The sequence below is a fragment of the Carcharhinus amblyrhynchos genome, chromosome 14 (genome assembly GCF_965287045.1).
Source record: "Carcharhinus amblyrhynchos chromosome 14, sCarAmb.v2.hapA, whole genome shotgun sequence".
Lineage (NCBI taxonomy): Eukaryota > Metazoa > Chordata > Chondrichthyes > Carcharhiniformes > Carcharhinidae > Carcharhinus > Carcharhinus amblyrhynchos.
In genome coordinates, this window is record NC_137337.1 from 29905111 (window position 1) to 29926514 (window position 21404).

The window sequence follows — 21404 nt, forward strand, 5'->3', positions numbered from 1 at the left end:
CTTTCCCCCAATCTTAGTGTCATCAGCAAATTTCGACACCCTACACTCGGTTCCCTCCTCCAGATCATCTATATAAATGGTAAATAGCTGAGGCCCCAGCACCGACCCCTGGGGCACCCCACTAGTCACCAACCGCCAATCCGAATAGCACCCATTGACCCCCACTCTCTGCCTCCTATTTGACAACCAATCCTCTATCCACGCTAACACCCTACCCCCAACTCCATGTCCTCTGACCTTCTGCAGTAACCTCTTGTGAGGTACCTTATCAAACGCCTTCTGAAAATCCAGAAAGACCACATCCACCGGCTCTCCTCTATCCACCGCCCTAGACACATCCTCATAGAACTCCAGTAAATTGGTCAGACACGACTTCCCTTTAATGAAACCGTGTTGCGTCTGCCCTATCAAGCAATTCCCTTCAAGATGCCTCGCAATTTCCTCCTTAATGACGGATTCTAACATTTTACCTACCACAGACGTTAAACTAACCGGCCTGTAATTCCCCGCCTTTTGCCTGGCACCCTTCTTAAACAACGGCGTAACATTAGCCGTTTTCCAATCCTCCGGCACTTCCCCGGAATCCAGCGACGTCTGGAAAATAACCACCAAGGCATCCACTATCACCTCCGCCATTTCTTTCAGAACCCTCGGATGCATTCCATCCGGTCCTGGGGACTTGTCCACAATCAGCCCCTCCAGTCTGTCGCGCACCACCTCTCTAGTAACAGTAATGTCATTAAGACCCTCCAGTCCTACCACCTTTCCATCGCTAACACCCGGCAAATTATTCACGTCCTCCTCCGTGAAGACAGAAACAAAAAAGTTATTCAAGACCTTAGCCATATCCCCATCCCCTACCACTAGGTCCCCTTTCTCATCCTCTAAAGGACCAACATTCACCCTAGCCAGCCTCTTCCTTTTTATATATTTATAAAAACTCTTGCTATCCTTTTTTATATTAAGCGCTAGCCCAGCTTCATAGCTTCTTCTACCCTCCTTTATCAACTTTTTTGTCAATCTTTGTTGACATTTAAACCTTTCCCAATCCTCTTCTCGCCCACTGCTCTTAGCTACTCTAAATTCCTCCGCTTTTAATTTAACACTTTCCTTCACCTCCTTCGTTATCCACGGCTTATTACCTCTCTTCCTACTGTCCTTTTTAACCATCGGAATAAATTTCTGCTGAGCACCAAGAAAGATCTCCTTAAAGATCCTCCACTGCTCCTCAGCAGACCTACCTTCCAACGCGCTCCCCCAGTCCACATTCGCCAATTCTTCTCTCATCCTACCATACTCCCCTCTATTCAAACAAAGGACACGTGTCCGGGAACCCACTTTCTCCTCCTCCATCTGCAACAGAAACTCCACCATACAATGATCACTCTCTCCAAGAGGATCCTTCACCTCAAGGTCCCTAATTCTACCCGCCTCATTACATAGCACCAGATCCAAGATAGCTCGCTCCCTCGTCGGCTCCAACACACACTGTTCCAGGAAACTATCCCGGCAGCATTCCAAGAACTCCTCCTCGAGCCCACCTCGTCCAACATGTATTGTGTAAATTGTGCATTTTTCACAGTGAAAAAGTCTCCATCAAGAATCATTCAAATGTACAGTTATGAATAATAGTTGGAATTCTCTGGCTGTACACGCCGGCGGGATTCTCCAGTCCTGCTGGCAGCACACCCCCACCTGTGGATTTCTCACCAGCGTGGGGTGACGTCAATGGGAATCCCCATTGACAGTGGCGGGACTGGAGAATCCGCCGCTAGCAAATAACACGCTTACTCCCTCCGGTGGGAAACATACGGCTGGGAGGACAGAGAATCTCACCCAGTGTGGGAGATATTCAGATAAATACCAAAGACATATTGCACACTTCAAAACTAATTGATTGTAACGTACTTTGAATGTCTTGTGGGTCTGAAAAGTGTTGTATCGCATTTTACAAGTTCTGTTCCTAATGAAGAAAGCCTGTTTTTGACATAGAGATATTATTGGAAGTCAGCTCATTATCATCATGATTTGTGCAACTGAAGTTGATGGATTCAATTCCCAAACACTCATCACGTGGTGACTTCCTGATTCGGTCAAGTTGACTGAGAAGTTCCCACATTGCTGCTTGGCAGAGCCCCAAGGTTAGGAAGGAACAGTAGAAGATGATGCTCTTCTGGCACCTCCCAGCAGATGGTCTTAGAGGAAGCTGTCTACCTACGCTTCTGATCCTGATATAAATCACTGGATCAGGTGGGAATATTGTACAAGGAGAGCGAGAAAGGAAAATTAACTGGTTGGCTTTAAGTAAAAATGATTATTGTATAGTCATGAAGGTTCCATTAACTTAATGACAACATTTTGTGAAGCAAATGTCCTTACATCCAATCCATCATCATTCATTAACAATGCACTTGACAACAGCTAGAGAATTTTAATTTAGAGTGTCACAGTAACACAATTGTCAGCATCTTGCACATGCTTGCAAATTGCATCATATTCTGTGGGGAGCTTCTATCATCCGGAGTTGAAGGGAGCTCAGATGCTTACCTGGTCTGTTAGCACTGCCCTGTTTATCTGCCTCTGTTCGTTTAGATGCTGCCTGATCTAAAGATCCATAAAGAGAAGCATTTGGCAAAGAAAAACAGACAAAAAGAGGAAAATAAAATGTAAATGTGACTGAAATAATAAAGATCCCAGAAAGAAAAGTTTAACAGAATTAAATAAATAAAACAAAAGATCAATGGGCTGAGCAACTGAAAGTAGAGTAGCTTTGCAAAGAAGGTTAAAAAGTTGCACAGAAGTATCATTCCAACACTGCAGGGTTTATAAGTGTCAGCGCTGTAATCTGAAAATCTCTAAATAAGGACAGTGGCACCAACTTTTTTTATATTCATATGTGGGAGATTGGCATTGCTGGCTGGCAGCACTCATTACCCATCCCTAGTTGCCCGAGGGCAGTTGAGAGTCAACACTGTGCTGTGGTTCTGGAGGCACATGTAGGCCAGACCAGGCAAGGACGGCAAATTTCCTTCCCTAAGGGAAAGACAACTGATTTCCAATTTAGACTGAGTTGGGCAGACATACAAACAATATAACTATGATTGTGCATTTTAATTGTAGGCTTTGTACAGTGACGGACTGATCGACAGTGGTCAGCACTGCCGCCTCACAGCGCCATGGTTCAATTCCGGCCTGGAGTGACTGTCTGCGTGGAGTTTGCACGGTCTCCCTGTGAGCGTATGGGTTTCTTTTCACAATCCAGAGATGTGCAGTTTAGGTGGACTGGCCATGTTCAATTGCCCCTTAGTGACAGAGAGATTTGCTGGATAAATACGTAGGGTTATGGGGATAGGGCCTGGGTGGGATTGTTGTTAATGCAGGCTCGATGGGCTGAATGGTCTTTTTCCGCACTGTAAGGGTTCGAGAATTCTGCCATTCTATGGGGTTATGGGGATAGGGCCTGAGTGGGATTGTTGTCAGTGCAGGTTCAATGGGCCAAATGGCCTATTTCTGCACTGTAGAGATTCTATGAACAATAGAGTAGTAACATTAAAACCGAAACAGATTCTGACATTCTTTCAAACAATTACTAAAATAACAGTTGTTGGAAAATTGTTGATACGAAAATCACAGGAGAAAATGGAACTCCCTTAATATTCTCAGGAGATGCCGCCTCTGCTCACTGCCAGCTTTATAACAGCACACACTATGAAGATATATCATAGCGGAGAGAGCTGAACAATACATCACTAATGACCTGCTGGTTATTCATAACAATCTTTGAAGTCAGCCATCACATTTCACCTTTGAAAATATCATTACACCAAACAGAATTTCAGAGCTAGGTTCTAAGAGCTGTAAACAAAGGGTAGCAACAAAAAAAGGAACTGAACAGTTAGATTAAATGCAACCCACCCTTTCATCTGCTTATCATGAACTAGATCTTAGAACACTCTACTATGTTTCCTAAACTATTAGAAATGTACTATAATAACTTAAATACTAACGTTGGACAGTTTTTATAGAAAAGATATTCTTTAGTTGATCCCATGCTGAGTGGCATGGAATGTTTTGTGACTGTGTTATATAAGTGCAAGTTTTAGTCAAAGGGCAGCACAGTGGTTAGCACTGCTGCCTTACAGCGCCAGGGTGCCCGGTTTGATTCCCGGCTTGGGTCGCTGTCTGTGTGGAGTTTGCACACAGTCCCCATGACTGAGTGGGTTTCCTCCCACAGTCCAAAGATGTGCGGGTTAGGTGGATTGCTGAATTGCCCCTTAGTGTCAGGGGGACTAGTAGGGCAAATACATGAGGCTATGGGGATAGAGCTAGGTGGATTGTGGTTGGTGCAGACTTGATGCGCCAAATGGCCTCCTTCTACACTGTAGGGATTCTATGATAAGTTTAGAAGTTTATTTATTATTGTCACAATAACACAACAGCAATGAAGTTACCGTGAAAATCCCCTAGTTGTCACACTCCAGCACCTGTTTGGGTACAATCAGGCAGAATTTAGCATGGTCAATGCACCTTATCAGCACATCTTTCAGATTGTGGGAGGAAACTGGGGCACCCGGAGGAACCCCACGCAGACACGGGGAGAATGTGCAGACTTCGCTCAGACAGTTGCCCAAGCCGGGAATCGAACCCGGGTCCCTGGCTCTGTAAGGCAGCAGTGCTAACCACTGTGCCATCATACCGCCTTTGTTACTGTTGTTAAAGAATAATTAGACCTGGATTAATAAGTTGAAAAGTCCTTAGTGTCCCTGCAGGAATTCAAAGCACCTTCAATTGGATAAGTTTAAACCAGTTCTGATTTGGATCCCATGATGTTCAAAATATTGAAGGTACATGTGTACACCAAGTATTAACCTGATGTCTGAATTAAAGGTAGGGGCAACTTTATTTTATTCTTAATTGATATGGACAGGATTACTGAGAATAGTGAATATCCTATTTAAGGTCTTACTGGAAATTTCTGAAATGCCTCCGTGGAATTTTAAAGGGAAGTTAATTCCTTTCCTCACAAAATTTTATTGTTGGCCATCTGGGTTACTAGCATCGTCACAATTCTGTGACCGAAACGCAACAAATACCCTCAAACATCCTCAACTCTCAACACACAAGAGCCACAGCAATATGGTTGACTCTCAACTGCCCTCGAAAATGGCCCAGCAAGCCACTCAGTTCAAGGGCAACTAGGGTTGGGCAATATTTACTGGCCAGCCAGCAACGCCCATGTCTCCCGAATGAATAAAAGAAACACTTACCATTCCACTGATAGCACCAAGTTAGCCAAAGAGCCTGCTTTAAAGCTTCCTTCAAAATGTGGCAAGTATGGCAAATACATTAGAGGGAATTTTCCCATCGGCGATAGCGGACCATGGAAAGGTCCATTGAACTAGGGTGGGATTTTCCGGATTCGGAGCGAGTGCAGCCAGAAAATCCCCCCCTACGACTTAATTGGTATATCCTTTTACAGTAAGGCGTGTTCCAATGTGAGTAACAATTAAAATTATTCCTTTATAAATAGATTTAAAATCATGTTACTAATTGCACATAAAATAAATCTTGCCCCATTTAGTAACCTTTTTTAAAGTTGAGTTTCAAAACATATTTTTAGCCACAACGCAAATGGGCAGTAAATAGTCATTGAAAAGACCAGCATATAACCTAATTAATTTCCTTGCCTTTAATTCCTTTCAGTGGTGGTATATCCAAAATAGTCACTTTCCTAGGTAAGCTAGTACCGGTACATATGCTGGTGATTGTATAGGGACATGTATTGGAGGAGCTGGTACTTTAGAACTTGTATGAATGAGGCTCTAACTGTTGTGTACCTGTGTGTAACGGAGTCTCTAATTGTTGAATGCATTCACTACCTCATGGGAAAGAACTTTGAATCATGTGCTGTGTGCTTTAGAATCCTTAATTGTCAACTACTTGACTGTGTTTGAGTACCTATATATATATTTGCATGTGGTTGAGTACCAAATGGTCAAGAATCTATACATTAGGGCGGCGCAGTGGTTAGCACTGCTGCCTCTGCTCCAGGAATCTGGGTTCGATTTCCGGCTTGGGTCACTGTCTGTGTAGAGTTTGCACATTTTCCCCGTGTCTGCGTGGGTTTCCTTCGGGTGCTCCAATTTCCTCCCACAGTCCGGAAGACATGCTGGTTAGATGCATTGACCATGCTAAATTCTTCTTCAGTGTACCCAAACAGATGCTGGAGGGTGGCAACTAGGCGATTTTCACAAGAACTTCATTGCAGTGTTAATGTAAGCCTACATGTGGCACTAATAAATAAACTTAAAAATCTAAATCCACGTGTAACTGGTTCCCTGGTAGGAAGGCCTTCAATGTTTATTCATCAACTTCATTATATCTTCAGATTTGCAAGAATTGAATTTTCTACTTGTTCATTCCAAACTTGAAGCTTGATGATGAATTGAGATAAATTGGGACTGAGATAAATTGCTGCTTTCAGTAATTCTGTGCAGTTTGCAAATGGGAAAACACTGATGTGAAACATTGTGAATAAAATTGGCCAACCAAAAGAACAAATGGTCTCCTAGAATTGTAGAATCTCTACAGTGCAGAAGAGACCACTCAGCCCATCAAGTCTACACTGACTGACAGAGTACCTTACCCATGCCTTCTCCCCTTCCCTATCCCTGTAACACCCACACGTTTCCCATGGCTAATCCATCTCAGTTAGACATCTTTGGACATTAAGGGGCAATTCAGCATGGCCAATCCATCTTTGGACTATGGGAGGAAACCAGAGCATCTGGGGGAAACCCACGCAGAGACAGGGAGAACACAGTCATCCGAGGATGGAATTGAACCTGGGTCCCTGGCACTGTCAGGCAGCAGTGCTGACCACTGTGCCAATTGTCTCCTTCCGTGTTCCGCTAAAAAGGGAACCCCAGTCAGCAGAGTGACACCTATTACATTGCCAAATACTCAACTAACTCTGCTAATAACTCAAACAACCTTTCTGCTATAATAAAGATTTACTGATAATTGATTTTTATTTAAAACTGTATGTTCCTTCAGGGAGTTTGATGTCATAGGGAATGAAAGGTAGAATGTTCCCTGACAGGTTGACCTTTCCTGGCTATGAGCTCAGGTTTGGTTCTTGTTCTAAGCAGGTCTTAGTAGAAAGATATCGTCCTGCTCAAAGTTTGGCAACCGCAAATATCTGGGATATACAGATTGCACAGAGAGAGAGCTGCTATCAGCAGGAGAATGAGACATTAGAGGTCAACAACATTCCTTCAAGATAAAACTGTCCAAAGAAAGTTGGAATCCAATTCTCTACAAAAGACGGGCCGGAATTCTCTGACCTCACCCTCAGCTGGGATTTTCCAGTCCCGCTGTGGTGAATGGAGATTTGGCTGAGAGCCAAAGTCTGTGGTCTCACTGGCAGGGCAGTGTGATGTGATTGGCCAAAAAATTCTAGCCAATATCTTCCTTAATTCTGTTTGAATGTATCGATGTGAAGTTGAAAACTGGCTAAATGACATAGAATCATAGACATCCTACAGTGCAGAAGGAGGCCGTTCAGCCCATCGAGCCTGTACCGACCCTCAGACAAAACATCTCTACCCAGGCCTATCACTCCCAACCCTGTAACCCCATACATTTACCCCACCAATCCCCCCAACCTACACATCTTAGGATATTAAGTGGCAGCTTCGCAAGACCAATCTATCTACCCTCATATCTTTGGATTGTGGGAGGAAACCGGAGCACCCGGAGGAAACCCCTGCAGACACAGGGAGAAGGTGCAAACTCCATCAGTCAGTCATCCAAGGCTGGAATCGAACCCAGGTCCCTGGCGCTGTGAGGCAGCAGCGCTAACCACTGTGCTACCGTGCCACAATATCAGTTGAGCTGCTGGCCATTCCATGAGGAATGTTTCAACTTCAGCTGGGACTCATCACAGTCTGAGAAGAACCAATACACCTGAACTCGGGAGAAGGAACCGGGACAAAGCTTTCTGTCCCTGCAAGAGCACATGTATAGCCAATGGATGAGGGCAGGATTGGATTTAACTGTGATGCACAATGTGGTTAAACAGCCCATCAGTACCTGAAATCCAGACTCACGCTGTGGAGGGTAACCAATCCAAGTTCTAAGTTCCAGCAGAGGATCGTCAGAAGAGAAAGGAAAGAAATAACAGAGGGAATAATGTGCTAAACTTAATCATGGCCTCCTCCTCTCTTGTGCTTCCAATTTAAAATCATCATTCTGTTTTGGTCTTTGAAGCCCCCGTCACATCACCAGCCTACCTTCTCAAGCCCTGTATCTCTCCTGAGCTCTCAATTCCTCACTGTCTTATGTGCATCAGCCCTTTGCTTTCAGCTGATCACGTCCTGTTATTCCACAGGTTCCCCCTCCTCTAAAATACCTCCTCAACTCCGGTATCCTTTAACCCAATTTTTTGGTTAGCCCTCCTAAACCCCTTTCCTTGGTCACTGTTTACAGATTGCAAAAAGGCATCCCTCTGCACAGTGAAGGAAAGCAATATTACCTGCCCTCCGATCACCCAATCCCCCACCAGTATCATACTACCCAAAAGCAAACACTGGATAAATCACCTGAACCAACAGAGACAAACTGCCCTCACCACAGGAACAAGACACTCGCACCCACACCATTGTCCAACCTCCAATCACCCCCTGTGACTGAAACTCAAATCATCTGGGAAATTGTTCTTCCCTTCACCTCTCTCCTGCCTGTTGCTGTTAAGACATAAAATTCTTACATGGTAGAAGGAGGTCATTTGGCCCATCGAGTCTGCACTGAACACAATCCCACCCAGACCCTATCCCCATAACCCCATTTTTTACCCTGCTATTCCTCCTGACACTAAGGGGCAATTTAGCATGGCCAATCTACCTAACCTGCACATCTTTGGAGTGTGGGAGGAAACCCACACAGACACAGGGAGAATGTGCAAACCTCACACAGACAGTGACCCAAGCCAGGTGTCAAACCCAAATCTCTGGCACTGTGAGGCAGCAGTGCTAACCACTGTGCCACTGTAAGGCCCCAGGAAATTGTTCTTCTCTTTGCCTCTCTCCTGCCTGTAGCTGTTAAGACATAGAATTCTTACGGTGTAGGAGGCCATTTGGTCCATTGAGTCTTCACTGAAGCTCCAACACAGGATCTTACTCAGCGGTCCTCCCTCCCTGCCCTATTTCCGTCACCCCACGTGTTCACCCCACTAATCCCCCTAACCTACACACTTTGGAACACTATGGGGTAATTTAGCACGGCCAGTCCACCTAACCTACGCATCTACCCTAGCCTGTAAGTGCAATATATACAAATGGCTAAGAGCCATACAATAGATAAAAGTGGCTCAGTATCATGACATGACTTCATCTGAATCACGTCAGAAGTGTTATTTTTCAAAGCTAGTCAGTACGGGGGCAGTGCAGTGTGTGCTTGTGACGTGTTATCTCTTTGCAGTGAAGTTGTACCCTCCTGCTCTCTGCCTCTTGGTTACCTTTGGTAGGTCCTTTCCTGTTCAGCATGGCCTGTTGCTCTTCAGAAACATTCAAGCGTCGGACTACATCCGCCAGCGCCGACTTCAGCAGCTGAATTTCATCCTCCTGCATCTGTACCCGCTGTTCCAGAGAGGCAATCCGATCAGTCATCTCCATGCTGCTAGCTGCAGACGCACTGTCATCTGAGGCAAGAGAGAAAAGAAACACTAACTGAAGAGATCAAATGGAAGAAACTGAGTAACAACTTTAAGAGGAGCTTCTGTTAATGATCAATGTTTATAAATAACAGTGAAAACATTGTAACTCATTATCTTATCTCAACACTGACTGTTCTGTTCTTTCCATGCTTTTAATTTTCATTTAGTTTACATATTTGCATCCCCATGACATCACAGACAGCAACAGGAGATTCATTCATCAAGCTGATCAAAACAGAGAGTGGCACAGTGGTTAGCACTGCTGCCTCACAGCAACACGGTGGCACAGTGGTTAGCACTGCTGCCTCACAGCAACACGGTGGCACAGTGGTTAGCACTGCTGCCTCACAGCGACACGGTGGCACAGTGGTTAGCACTGCTGCCTCACAGCGACACGGTGGCACAGTGGTTAGCACTGCTGCCTCACAGCGACACGGTGACACAGTGGTTAGCACTGCTGCCTCACAGCGACACGGTGGCACAGTGGTTAGCACTGCCGCCTCACAGCGACACGGTGGCACAGTGGTTAGCACTGCCGCCTCACAGCGACACGGTGGCACAGTGGTTAGCACTGCTGCCTCACAGCGACACGGTGACACAGTGGTTAGCACTGCCGCCTCACAGCGACGCGGTGACACAGTGGTTAGCACTGCTGCCTCACAGCGACACGGTGGCACAGTGGTTAGCACTGCTGCCTCACAGCGACACGGTGACACAGTGGTTAGCACTGCTGCCTCACAGCGACACAGTGGCACAGTGGTTAGCACTGCTGCCTCACAGCGACACGGTGACACAGTGGTTAGCACTGCTGCCTCACAGCGACACGGTGGCACAGTGGTTAGCACTGCTGCCTCACAGCGACGCGGTGACACAGTGGTTAGCACTGCTGCCTCACAGCGACACGGTGGCACAGTGGTTGGCACTGCTGCCTCACAGTGACACGGTGACACAGTGGTTAGCACTGCTGCCTCACAGCGACACGGTGGTTAGCACTAGTGCCTCACAGTGGCACAGTGGTTAGCACTGCTGCCTCACAGTGGCACAGTGGTTAGCACGGTTTACTCACAGCGCCAGGGACCCAGGTTCAATTCCGGTCTCAGGTGGAATTTGCACTTCTGCGTGGATTTCCTCCGGGCGCTCCAGTTTCTCCCACAGTACCAAGATCTGCGGGTTAGGTTGATTGGCCATGCTCAATTGCCCCTTGGTGTTCAGGGGTTTAGCGGGGTAAGTATGTGGGATTACGGGGATAGGGCCTGGGTGGAATTGTTGTCAGTGCCACCTCGATGGGTCGAATGGCCTCCTTCTGCACTGTAGGGATTCTATGATTCTAACATATCATTTCTTTAAAAATACCAGTCCAACAGTGCATTATTTAACTAAAGCTGCTGAGTTTGGGTTTAGTGGGGTGAGTCCCTCTCAGTCCTTGACATGGAGTTCAAATTTCAACCAGGCTGACAGAATACAGTGAAGTTGTACTCAGGGTGCCTGTTTCTGGAGTCCACCCTCATTATAGTACTAATGATAATCCTGGAGACAGACCCAGGACAAACATTCCGGATCCATGGAAATGTCCTGTTTACAGTGTACAACACAAAGGGCACATGTGTGTTTACATTACAGTGCAGTGAAAATGGAAACAGACAATCCTGTCTTGGGTATAAAAGTTCTATTGAAGTGCCTTAAAAGGGTTAATTTTTTTTTCCAGAGATTCTCATTCAGAAAGAAGAGTTCAATGTTAAGCATGTGTCCCTGCCATATGGGGCGCCACGGTTGTGTAATGTAGGTCACAACTTTGCATTTGAAAAGGTTTAACGACAAAAAGGATTCGAGACAGTTTAAGCTGGCTGACAAGCTTAATTCAATTCGGAAAAAGGGCACTGATTTAGCTTACCGGTGATCTGCTCATCTCTATTTCCTGTATTGTCATTGTACAGCTGCTGTCAGGTCCTATTTTCACTACACGAGAAAGCCGTGAACTCAATCTTGCACACAATGCACATTTTCTGTTGCTAAGGCTTGTGTTGTGTGTTGAAAAATTCATGCAATTGGAATGTGATTAGAATCCACAGAATCCCTACACTGCAGAAGGAGGCCATCTGGCCCATCGAGTCTGCACCGACTGTCTGAAAGAACATCATACCCAGGCTCAACCTCTCCGCCCTATCCCTACAACTCCATGTATTTACCTAACCTAATCCATCTAACCTACACACCTTTGGATGGTAAGGGGTAATTTAGCATTACCTAACCCGCACATTTTTGGAGTGTGGGAGGAAACCGGAACACCCGGAGGAAACCCACACAGAGACGGGGAGAACGTGCAGAGTCCGCGTAGATCATCATCCGAAGCTAGAATCGAACCTGGGTCCCTGGCGCTGTGGGCAGCAGTGATAACTGCTGTGCCATTGTGCCACTCACTGTCATTGAATAAAAATTGCTTGTTACTTACCATTTCACCACAAAAGTAATTCAGAACATTTGAAATCTCAGACAGAACTTGTGCAAAGGAAATATTTTTTCCTAATGTATTTTGTGAGAGCATGTGAAACATTTCCGGAGGTTGTTTTCAGCACTGTACAATGAGCTGAAGGTTTCTGAAACTTGCTCTATAACTAGTGGCATTCCCTACCATTTTGTTAGAGATGCCAGTATCTTTTCACTGAAAATTACACAGACAAGGATTTTTTTGAAATGTCACGTGCTGTGAACTGGAAAAGATTTTGTACGGCATTGATGTCCATATAATGTAAATCTCCACACAGCGCAGTGGCTGTTATTGGCAATTTTCATTCACAAAACTTTAATTAAAGCCAAACATTATTCGCTTCACTAATATGAATAATGGATACAAACATCAATTACACAGTGTTGTCATGATCCGGAATATACTACCTGAAAGAGCGGTGGATTCAATCAGAACTTCAATCCCAAAGGGAATTGGATAAATATTCAAGAAAGGAAAAATTTGCAAATCTGTGGAATCCCTACAGTGCAGAAGGAGTCCATTCAGCCCATCGAGTCTGCACTGACCACAATCCCACCTAGGCCCTATCCCCATAGCCCCATGCATTTACCCTGCTAGTCTCCCCGACACTATGGGCAATTTAGCATGGCCAATCCATCTAACCCGCATGTCTTTGGACTGTGGGAGGAAACCGGAGCACCCAGTGGAAACCCATGCAGACACGGGGAGCACATGCAAACTCCACACAGATAGTGATCCAAGCCAGGAGTTGAACCTGGGTCCCTGGGGCTGTGAGGCAGCAGTGCTAACCACTGTGCCACCCTGTAGGAAAGATCGACGGAATCGGACGAATTGACTAACTATTTGAAACAGCCTGCGCAGGCTGAATGCTCGCCTCTCACGATGCTCGAAACTTTGCTGCCTTATTGTATACACATTAAGCAGCGGGGTGAAAAACATCAGGGTGGCTGTTAACCTCCTCCACATTGTGCAAATGGGGCAGCAGCTGTGGGTCACTTCTCAGCCCCATTTACACTGGTGCTAAGAAGCACAGAGAGAGACAACTGGCTGGCTGTTTGCAATCCTATAATAACAGATGCACTCGTGATTTTGCACACAGGCAAGCGTTAGTTTATAAGGGACTCAACATGCAGATGGTAATAATCTATTAGATCCGCAGCTTCACACATGGCTAGAGTATCAGGCTGCCAAATGTTTCAATAATTGATGACCTGCAGACGATGGGCTGAATTTTAGTGTGTCAGAACTGGGGGGGTTGGGTTCAGGTTGGGTTCAGGTCAGATGTCAACATTTGAAACTTCTGAACACTGATCCCAGCCCACTTCCAGCTCTTCCACTTCTACAGACAGGGGCAAGGGGGAGGGAAATCCCATAGCTAAAGGAGAATGAAGAGTAAAGGAGTAGGGAACTGACTTTACAGCACTGCTTGTGGATCGGGGGAAGTACAAGCGCTTTGCCTCGACCCCTAGCCTCTCCCATCAGACTTTGCCCATACCAAGATCTCTGGGATCAGGAATCAAATGCTCCCTTGGGATTGGGGACCAGGTCTTCCCAGAGGGATTGGATACCCCCAGAACAGGGATCAGAACCCGCCCCCCCCCCCCCCACAAAAGATCGGAAATCAGATCCTCTCACTGAGATCAGGGATCTGGGATTGGGAATCTGTGATTCACTAGGATTGAAGATTGGACCATTTTGAATCAGGGACTGGACATTGGGCTCCCGGATCAGGTCCCCTGGAAGCAGACCCTTCAGGATCAGAAACTTCCCATCCCCATGTTCAGTGATCAAACTTCCAGGATCAGAGATCAGGTGCATCCCAGGTATTGGGAATTGGACTGTCCTCAGAATTGGGAACCTGAACCTTCCCCAGTTGAGCTATTGGATTGGACTCTCTTGCTGCTGTGGCCAGCCCACTAACAAGCCTACATCTGTCTGCAGTTTGTTCCAACAGTTGTCAGGAACAAAAGCAATCCTTGTGAAATGAAAACTCCACAGCATGTGGGAAAACCTGATTCCAGGGTTTCTCATTTGAATCTTTGATTTGATTTATTATTGTCACACACATTGTTATTCAGCTTTTTGCGCACTGTACAGACAAAGCATACTGTTCATAGAGAAGGAAAGGAGTAGAACGTGGTGCTACAGTCATAGCTAGGGTGTAGAGAAAGATCAGCTTAATGTGAGGTAGGTCCATTAAAAGTCTGATGGCAGCAGAGAAGAAGCTGTTCTTGTGTCGGTTGGTACGTGATCTCGGGCTTCTGTATCTTTTTTCTGATAGAAGAAAATGGAAAAGAATAGGTCCAGGATGCATGGGGTCCTTGATTCTGCTGACTGCTTTCCCGAGGAGCAGGAAATGTAGACAGTGTCAATGGATGGGAGGCTGGTTTGCGTAATGGATTGGGCTTTGTTCAGAACCTTTTGTAGTCTCTTGTGGTCTTGGTCAGGGCGTGAGCTCCTGTTAATGTCCAGTTCAACACTACCATGGAAAATGTGCAAAACCTAATCCCTAACTTCAAAATTTCAGTTTTGGGTCAGCTCGAACCTTATCACCGAGCTTTTCAATTGCACGAACACAAATGTGTGGTTTTGTTTTAAGCCGTCAAATAAATTGAAATTAAAATGAGTAAACTGTCCACAGTGCCTTGAATTAATACCAGTTCAGTGCTCTGGACAACAACCGAGTCTTTTGTTTCACTCTTATACTGGGGCGCATGAAATCTGTGCCAACTACTGACCCTTCTGCTGCATCTGTGCTTCTTATTTTTGCGCTTGTTATTTATAAACAGCAGGGTCTCTTTTGAAAGAGCGGCGTTCTTATTAAAAACCAAATGCTTCATTTGCTGGCAACTGTCAGGGACTCTCATTGCCTCGACCTTGTTAGTGTGTCACACTCAATCCGTCTCTGTGCTTTGTTACAATGAACTTCAGCCTGTGGGCCCTTTGCCCTGTCTCTGTCACCTATACTGAGTGCCCCCAAACTATCAAACTTATTTAAGTGCTATTAAGTACATGCCACGCAGGAAGTAAAGATTACGCTGCCAGTGCCTCAGATGCAATGCTGTAACGACATGGAACATGACTTGGACTAAGAGAGAACGGCACACCCTGATTTTAATTTGGAAAGGGAATCAAGCAGAGGCAAAGACAAGTGCCAATTCCTCCTCAGCTCAATAGCATGAGGTTGGCGAGGGTTTAATTTGCAAAATGAATCTAGTTAAAGCTGTTAACTTGATAAGACTGGGTGGCCCGACCTCACTGCCGTCTTGCTGTGATGTTAAAGTCAATGTGCGCCCTGGTTCATAGCCACAGGCTCTCCCTGTGGCTGCATGAAGTGACCCAGTGGATTGCAGGTTTAGTGCAGCCATCAGCATCATAGCTTCAGACAGAGCTGCATGGACAGACAACCAAGACTGCAGGTCATGGTATTCCCTGAATATCTCTTACATGAAGCACACACAACCAACATGTATTCTCTCACTAATCCCAGAATCCCTATGGTGCAGAAGGAGGCCATTCGGCCCATCGAGTCTGCACTGACAACAATCCCACCCAGGCCCTATTCCTGTAACCCAATGCATTTACTTTGCTAATCCCCCTGACACTAAGGGGCACTTTAGCATGGCCAACCAACCCAACCCACACATCTTTGAAGTGTGGGAGGAAACCGGAGCACTCAGAGGAAGCCCATGTAGACATGGGGAGAACATGCAGACCCTACACACAGAGTGACCCAAGGCCGGATCCCTGATTCTGTGAGGCAGTAGAGCTAACCACTGTGCCATCGTGCCGCCCTAATGTTCTCATTTGAACTGTGTCCTTTCTACCATCCTTTCCTGCTTGCCCCTCGATGATAAATGGCATGCAAAGGTACACCCATTGGGAATAACAGGCCCTGTTCCTGAGAAACCTTCATTACTGGAGTGTAAACCCTTCCAATGATAGACGCAGTCAAATTACAAAGCTGTGTGGGCTGCACGCAAAATACTTAAATCAGGCACTAAACTCATTCTGAGCTGCAGTATTTACCCCTCAACCTTTCTACACCAATAAAGCTAAAGAAGTTTCCCATTTCCCCCATGACCAAGGTGACAACTGCATCTTACGTTTCTCATTCTAGCTGATCCTTGGTGTGTCACAAAGCTGGCGTTCACACTGGCAAGATTCTCTGGTCCTGCCGCGGGTTCTCCGGCAGTGTGGGGCCGCTTCAATGGGAATTCCCATTGACAGCAGCGGGACCAAAGGATCCCATTACTAGTGAATAGCCTGCCTTCTCCTGCGGCCAAAAAGAATGCTGATGGGAGGCCAGGGAATCTCGCCCACTGTCTTAGTTTCAATGAATGATGTGAGGATCTGACACAAAAACAAAAAATGCTAGAAAATCTCAGCAGGTCGAACAGCATCTGTGGCGAGAGAATAGAGCCAATGTTTTGAGTCAGAATGACCCTTCATCAGAGCTCTCCAGCATTTTCCGTTCTTGTTTCAAATTGCAGCATTCGCAGTATTTTGTCTTTGTGAGGATTTGGCAGGTGGAGTGTTGGAAGGGCAGAATCACATTTGAAAATCAATTTTATAGCCAAAAACTAACAATTGGATAGATTTTGCCCGATTGTTAGGTTCCAGAAACTCTTTGGGGACTAGTGTCCAAGACGATTAACTTGCGTCACATATTCATAGAAAATGGCTCTTTGAATCCTACGCTGCCTATGGCAGTTCTATACTCGAGTCGGCTCTAACATACAACATGCTAACCTTTACCAGTCCGTCAAACTCTATTACTGCAAAGTGACACAACTAATAAAACTAATGAGAATCCCCTCTGAATTTTGAAACCAGAATTGTGAATGATCTCAAGCACTGAATATGCTCACTGCTTAACATGTTTTGGAGAAGTTTCGGGAACAATGCAAATTGCTGATTAACTGAAAGCGCTCATTCACCCTTCGCACAGTTGTCCTTTCTTGATCACAGGATGTAAGAGATTGAAAAATGAATCCTGATAGATAGGCATTACATTGTGCAGCATGTTAAAATTGGAACATTTACAATTAAATGAGAAGAATCATAGAGGGACTGTGACAATGATTTATCTAATGTTTCTTCTAGTCAGCAAGAAAACAAATGCTGTTACAAAGCTTATTAAACATCTCCCTTGCTCCATCAAAAATCTATTGCACTGGTTGTGCAGGATGATATTAAGATGCCAAATAGCCACAAAAGAGCAGATGGCTGGAATAAACACCTCAACAACTGCTGTTCCTCCATGGAGGCAACATATGGACAACTTCAATAAAACCAATACCAGCACATACTACAAAGAGGATGTTCCTCTGTCAAGCAGGGTGGGGAAGTAAGGGACAGTTGCAATAGTTTACAGATTTAAAATAATAGTTTACAGAGCCTGACAGTGACAAATACTGATGGTGCAGTTCATAATTCCGGCTAACTGCAAATCTACCGCAGGCCCTTTGAGGGGTTTAAACAATTATACAGAGGTTTGTGTTTGGAAATTGCTCCATTATCACAAATGTTGTTGAACAAGTTACAGTGGACTTACGGATCACTTCCAAGTTGATATCAGGAGCAAGATTTTGGGTTGTGGACCAGGATCCCAATGATAGGGTCAAACGGGGGTCTCGACCCCGCAACATGTCAAGGGCAGCAGTCAGGCAGTGATTTTCCATGAATTGGTTATTTAATTAAAAGGTCTTATCAATTAAATAATCTTTGCAGTTTAAACTACATGATATGATGATAAAACTTGCCAAGATAACACAATGCTGAGTGAATCAACATTTGCAAGTAATTTCATTGGCTTTGCTAACTACAGCTAAACGTTACATCTCATGTTAAAGTATTTACTCCTAAAGGTTCGTTAAGAGCAGGAAAAAAATCCTAAGAAGGAGAAAAGTGGCTATGATAGTTCAGTGAAGGACATTACATTGAATAGGAAGAGGATGCTGCTGGAGCTAAAACTTTGGAAAAGTTGGAAGAGCTTTTTCCCTATTCTATACTTACGGTAAATTGTCTGCTTGTGCGTGCCGATTATTTATACAGTATTGTTGTACCTTCTCCATTCAGCCATTTCACTCTTTTGGGGGGAGGCATGCTTTTGCTGGGGCTCAGATGTTTTAGTGCTCTAATGGATGTCCCAGCTCTCTTGACTGACAGAAAACATTGATTGATTGAAAGTTCTGATCTCTTCTGTCAATTGCATAATAGATGTCTATTTCCGCTAGATAAAGAGGTTTCAAGTGTTTTCAGTTTCTGCTATTGATATATTAAATGGGCTGGATGATAAACACTTTAATTGGGTTGCAGTAAAAAATAGCTTTTTGAGAAAGTGGAAAGTTATCAATGAGTGATGGTTTAAATGATTCTTTTAACATATCATACAGCCACTATAGGGTTAATTGTTTCTATACAGTGTATACAAAGAACAAAGAACAACCCAGCACGGGAAACAGGCCCTTCGGCCCAACGAGCCCACGCCGCCGCATCGCCCTATACCTATTTTACCCTGCATGTCTACGAATGGGACCCTACTCAGTCAGATTCAGGGAAGAAATAGTGTCAATTTGGTAGAATTGGGTATATTGGGTGAATAGGCATGGAAATGCCATTACTTGGCATGGGGGACATGAGGTGGCATAGATGGAGTGTGAGGACTGTTTAAAAGACGAGCCTTTAAACAACCCACTTCCAACGTCCAGCAAGCCCTGTGGCTACCTCTAAAGTTTTTCAAGGTTGGTTGACTCACCCCAGAACCCCTAATTCTCCATATAACTTCTCCATCGAAATGTAATTCCCATTCTTCCAGCACTTCTCCCGAGGCAGGCAGGCCGGGCAGGGTATTTTCCCAACTCAAAGATGAAAATCCAGTCCCATTTGTCTGTAAGTAATGATTTAATTCATCCAGTCATCTAAACACACATCAGCCCTTGGCTGCACCAGCCCAATGCCAGTGGCAGCCTGGACAACAGTGAATTGGATCTTGCTCTCAGACAGCTAATGAAGGACAATGCGTACACAGAGTATCGCTTATCTTTACTGAGTATGTACTGAGTTTCCTCAGTTTACGCTGAAGCAACTTGGTGAATGAAATGAAATCAGTATTCTGCCAGCTGCCAGGGTAATTCCTGCTGCCTAGGATGGTACTGGGATACAACGACAATTCACAGCCTGGATTTCTTGAATGTGATAGTGACTGGGTAGAAAAGAGGAAGGGTGGAACAAGACATAAGCTTTAACGACTAGGACAGTCAAGTTGCTTAAACAGCAGCTTGGCTGGAAGATAATGATATGGTTTAGGAAAGAACAATCATAGTATAAAGGAACTAAAAAAGAAAATGCTGGAAAATCTCAGCAGGTCTGGCAGCATCTGTAAGGAGAGAAAAGACCTGACGTTTTGAGTCCAGATGACCCTTTCTCAAAGTATAAGGAATGCCATTTATATATTCCACAAACATTCACTGACCAGTAGAATTAATTACCCAGCTAACTAAATATATTAGCATTAAGGCATTGTTATAAAGGCCAGGGTTTCTTGGATTATTTCTAATGCCTAACATCTCAGATTTTAGCTGTTCCACAAGTGCAAGTAGTTTTATCTGGAACCTGATTAAACAAAAATAAAATGTCTATCATTAGGGTAAATGATAACACACTGTATCTGGGAAAGTGTGCACCACAAAGCCATTATTATGTTTCTAAAAAAATGTGCAGAAACCTTATAAAGTCTGCACACGCCCTACCCTTAATGAAAAGTCAAGCAGCATTGCAGCAGGGTGCCTGTGTTTAGTTTGTGAGGAATGTCAATGGGGGGGTGGGGGGACAGTATCAAATCTACACTTCATGTACATGTTTTATTCTTTAGTCTTGAATATATTTATTTATGTTAAGAATATTTTTGTACATGCTTTGTCTAATTTCATAATACCGGACATATGCCTCATTTTTCAATAATTTAATCCAGTTCTGTCACTGCTCCTACAGTAAGTTGGTGTGCTTCCATTCCTAATTCTCATTCACACTAACTTCCCAGACAATATCATGTGAAGCAATAATTTGGGATGAATTACGATGGTACACAAAGGAGATTAATGAAACATGGGGTAGTTTTTATTTTCACTGTGTTGGCTCAGGTGGGATAGCTTTTGTATAGCTCACCTACCACACCACCAGCTTTTCCCACCACATTTTTAAACACTTTTGAAAAAAAATGTCAGGAGGCGTGGCTCACGGCATCACCCCAGCGGGATGGGCTGGGGCCAAAAAATTCCGGCTGACGGAAATTCCAAGGTCGGTATGCCTATTTTTAAAGGGCTCTGATATTAAAATATGAACCCCTGCACGTGCACAGAGGAAACCCTAAACCCGCTGCCAATGTTTCCCCTGGCATCCCCAGCACTGCCCCCAGCACTATCCATTGTGCCACCCTGGCAGTGCCAGGGGACAATGCCAGGGTGCCAGGGACAGACCTCAGACATGTCCTTCCTCCCTTACTCTGCACTTTAGCTATGACTGTAACACTACATTCTGTACTCTCTCGTTTCCTTCTCTATGAACGGTATGCTTTGTCTGTATAGCACACAAGAAACAATACTTTTCACTGTATACTAATACATGTGACAATAGTAAATCAAATCAAATCCCCTCCAGGGTTATACTTCCCTGTACACCCCCAGCAGGTTCCCTTAAAAAGTTGTAAACCTTACCAACATGAGATCACGTTGGTGAGGGGGGTTCTGAATGTAGGGGGATGACAAGGTGTGGAAGCCCACTTATCACACTACAATTTATAAAGAAGTATTGGAATAAGGTTCCCACCCCTCACCGGTTAGAGTGGGCAAGCAAGAATCTAATTTCCCGATGCTTCCGAGATTTTGCATCCGCATCACCGTTTGTACTCATGGTGGGCTAGTGCACCCACAGAGCGGAATCTAATGTCCCAGGTGAATTTGAAGGCGGGAGTATCATATGATTGAGCAGGATGGTGGGGGATGGAGATCCCACCACCTTCCTGCTCCCTCTGACTGAGTCTGGGATACAAAGGCTTGCAAGTGGTCTTCCCACCCAGGTGCCAGTTGAGCCCCTGGGTCAATTTATACCCCTTGAAGAGTCTCATCCCACTGGTTCTGGTATTTAACCACCCAATAAACCCTGTAGGCTTGGCTGTGGCCTTGTAGAGGGCATCAGCTTGTT

At 44.9% G+C, this 21404-nt stretch overlaps 1 protein-coding gene across 8 annotated transcripts in view; it reads right to left on the reverse strand.

The window, feature by feature from the left end:
* Positions 1-21404, reverse strand: part of eml1 (EMAP like 1) — a 203686-nt gene that overhangs the window by 73888 nt on the left and 108394 nt on the right. For 5 of the 8 annotated variants that reach the window (XM_080202531.1, XM_080202527.1, XM_080202526.1 and 2 more), the window contains exons 2-3: positions 9518-9700; positions 2548-2604 (exon numbers count right to left, since the gene is read on the reverse strand). In XM_080202531.1, the coding sequence (XP_080058657.1) occupies positions 2548-2604; positions 9518-9700 (240 nt within the window). The remainder of the gene's footprint in view (positions 1-2547; positions 2605-9517; positions 9701-21404) is intronic. The other 3 variants (XM_080202532.1, XM_080202528.1, XM_080202534.1) reach the window with 1 other exon arrangement.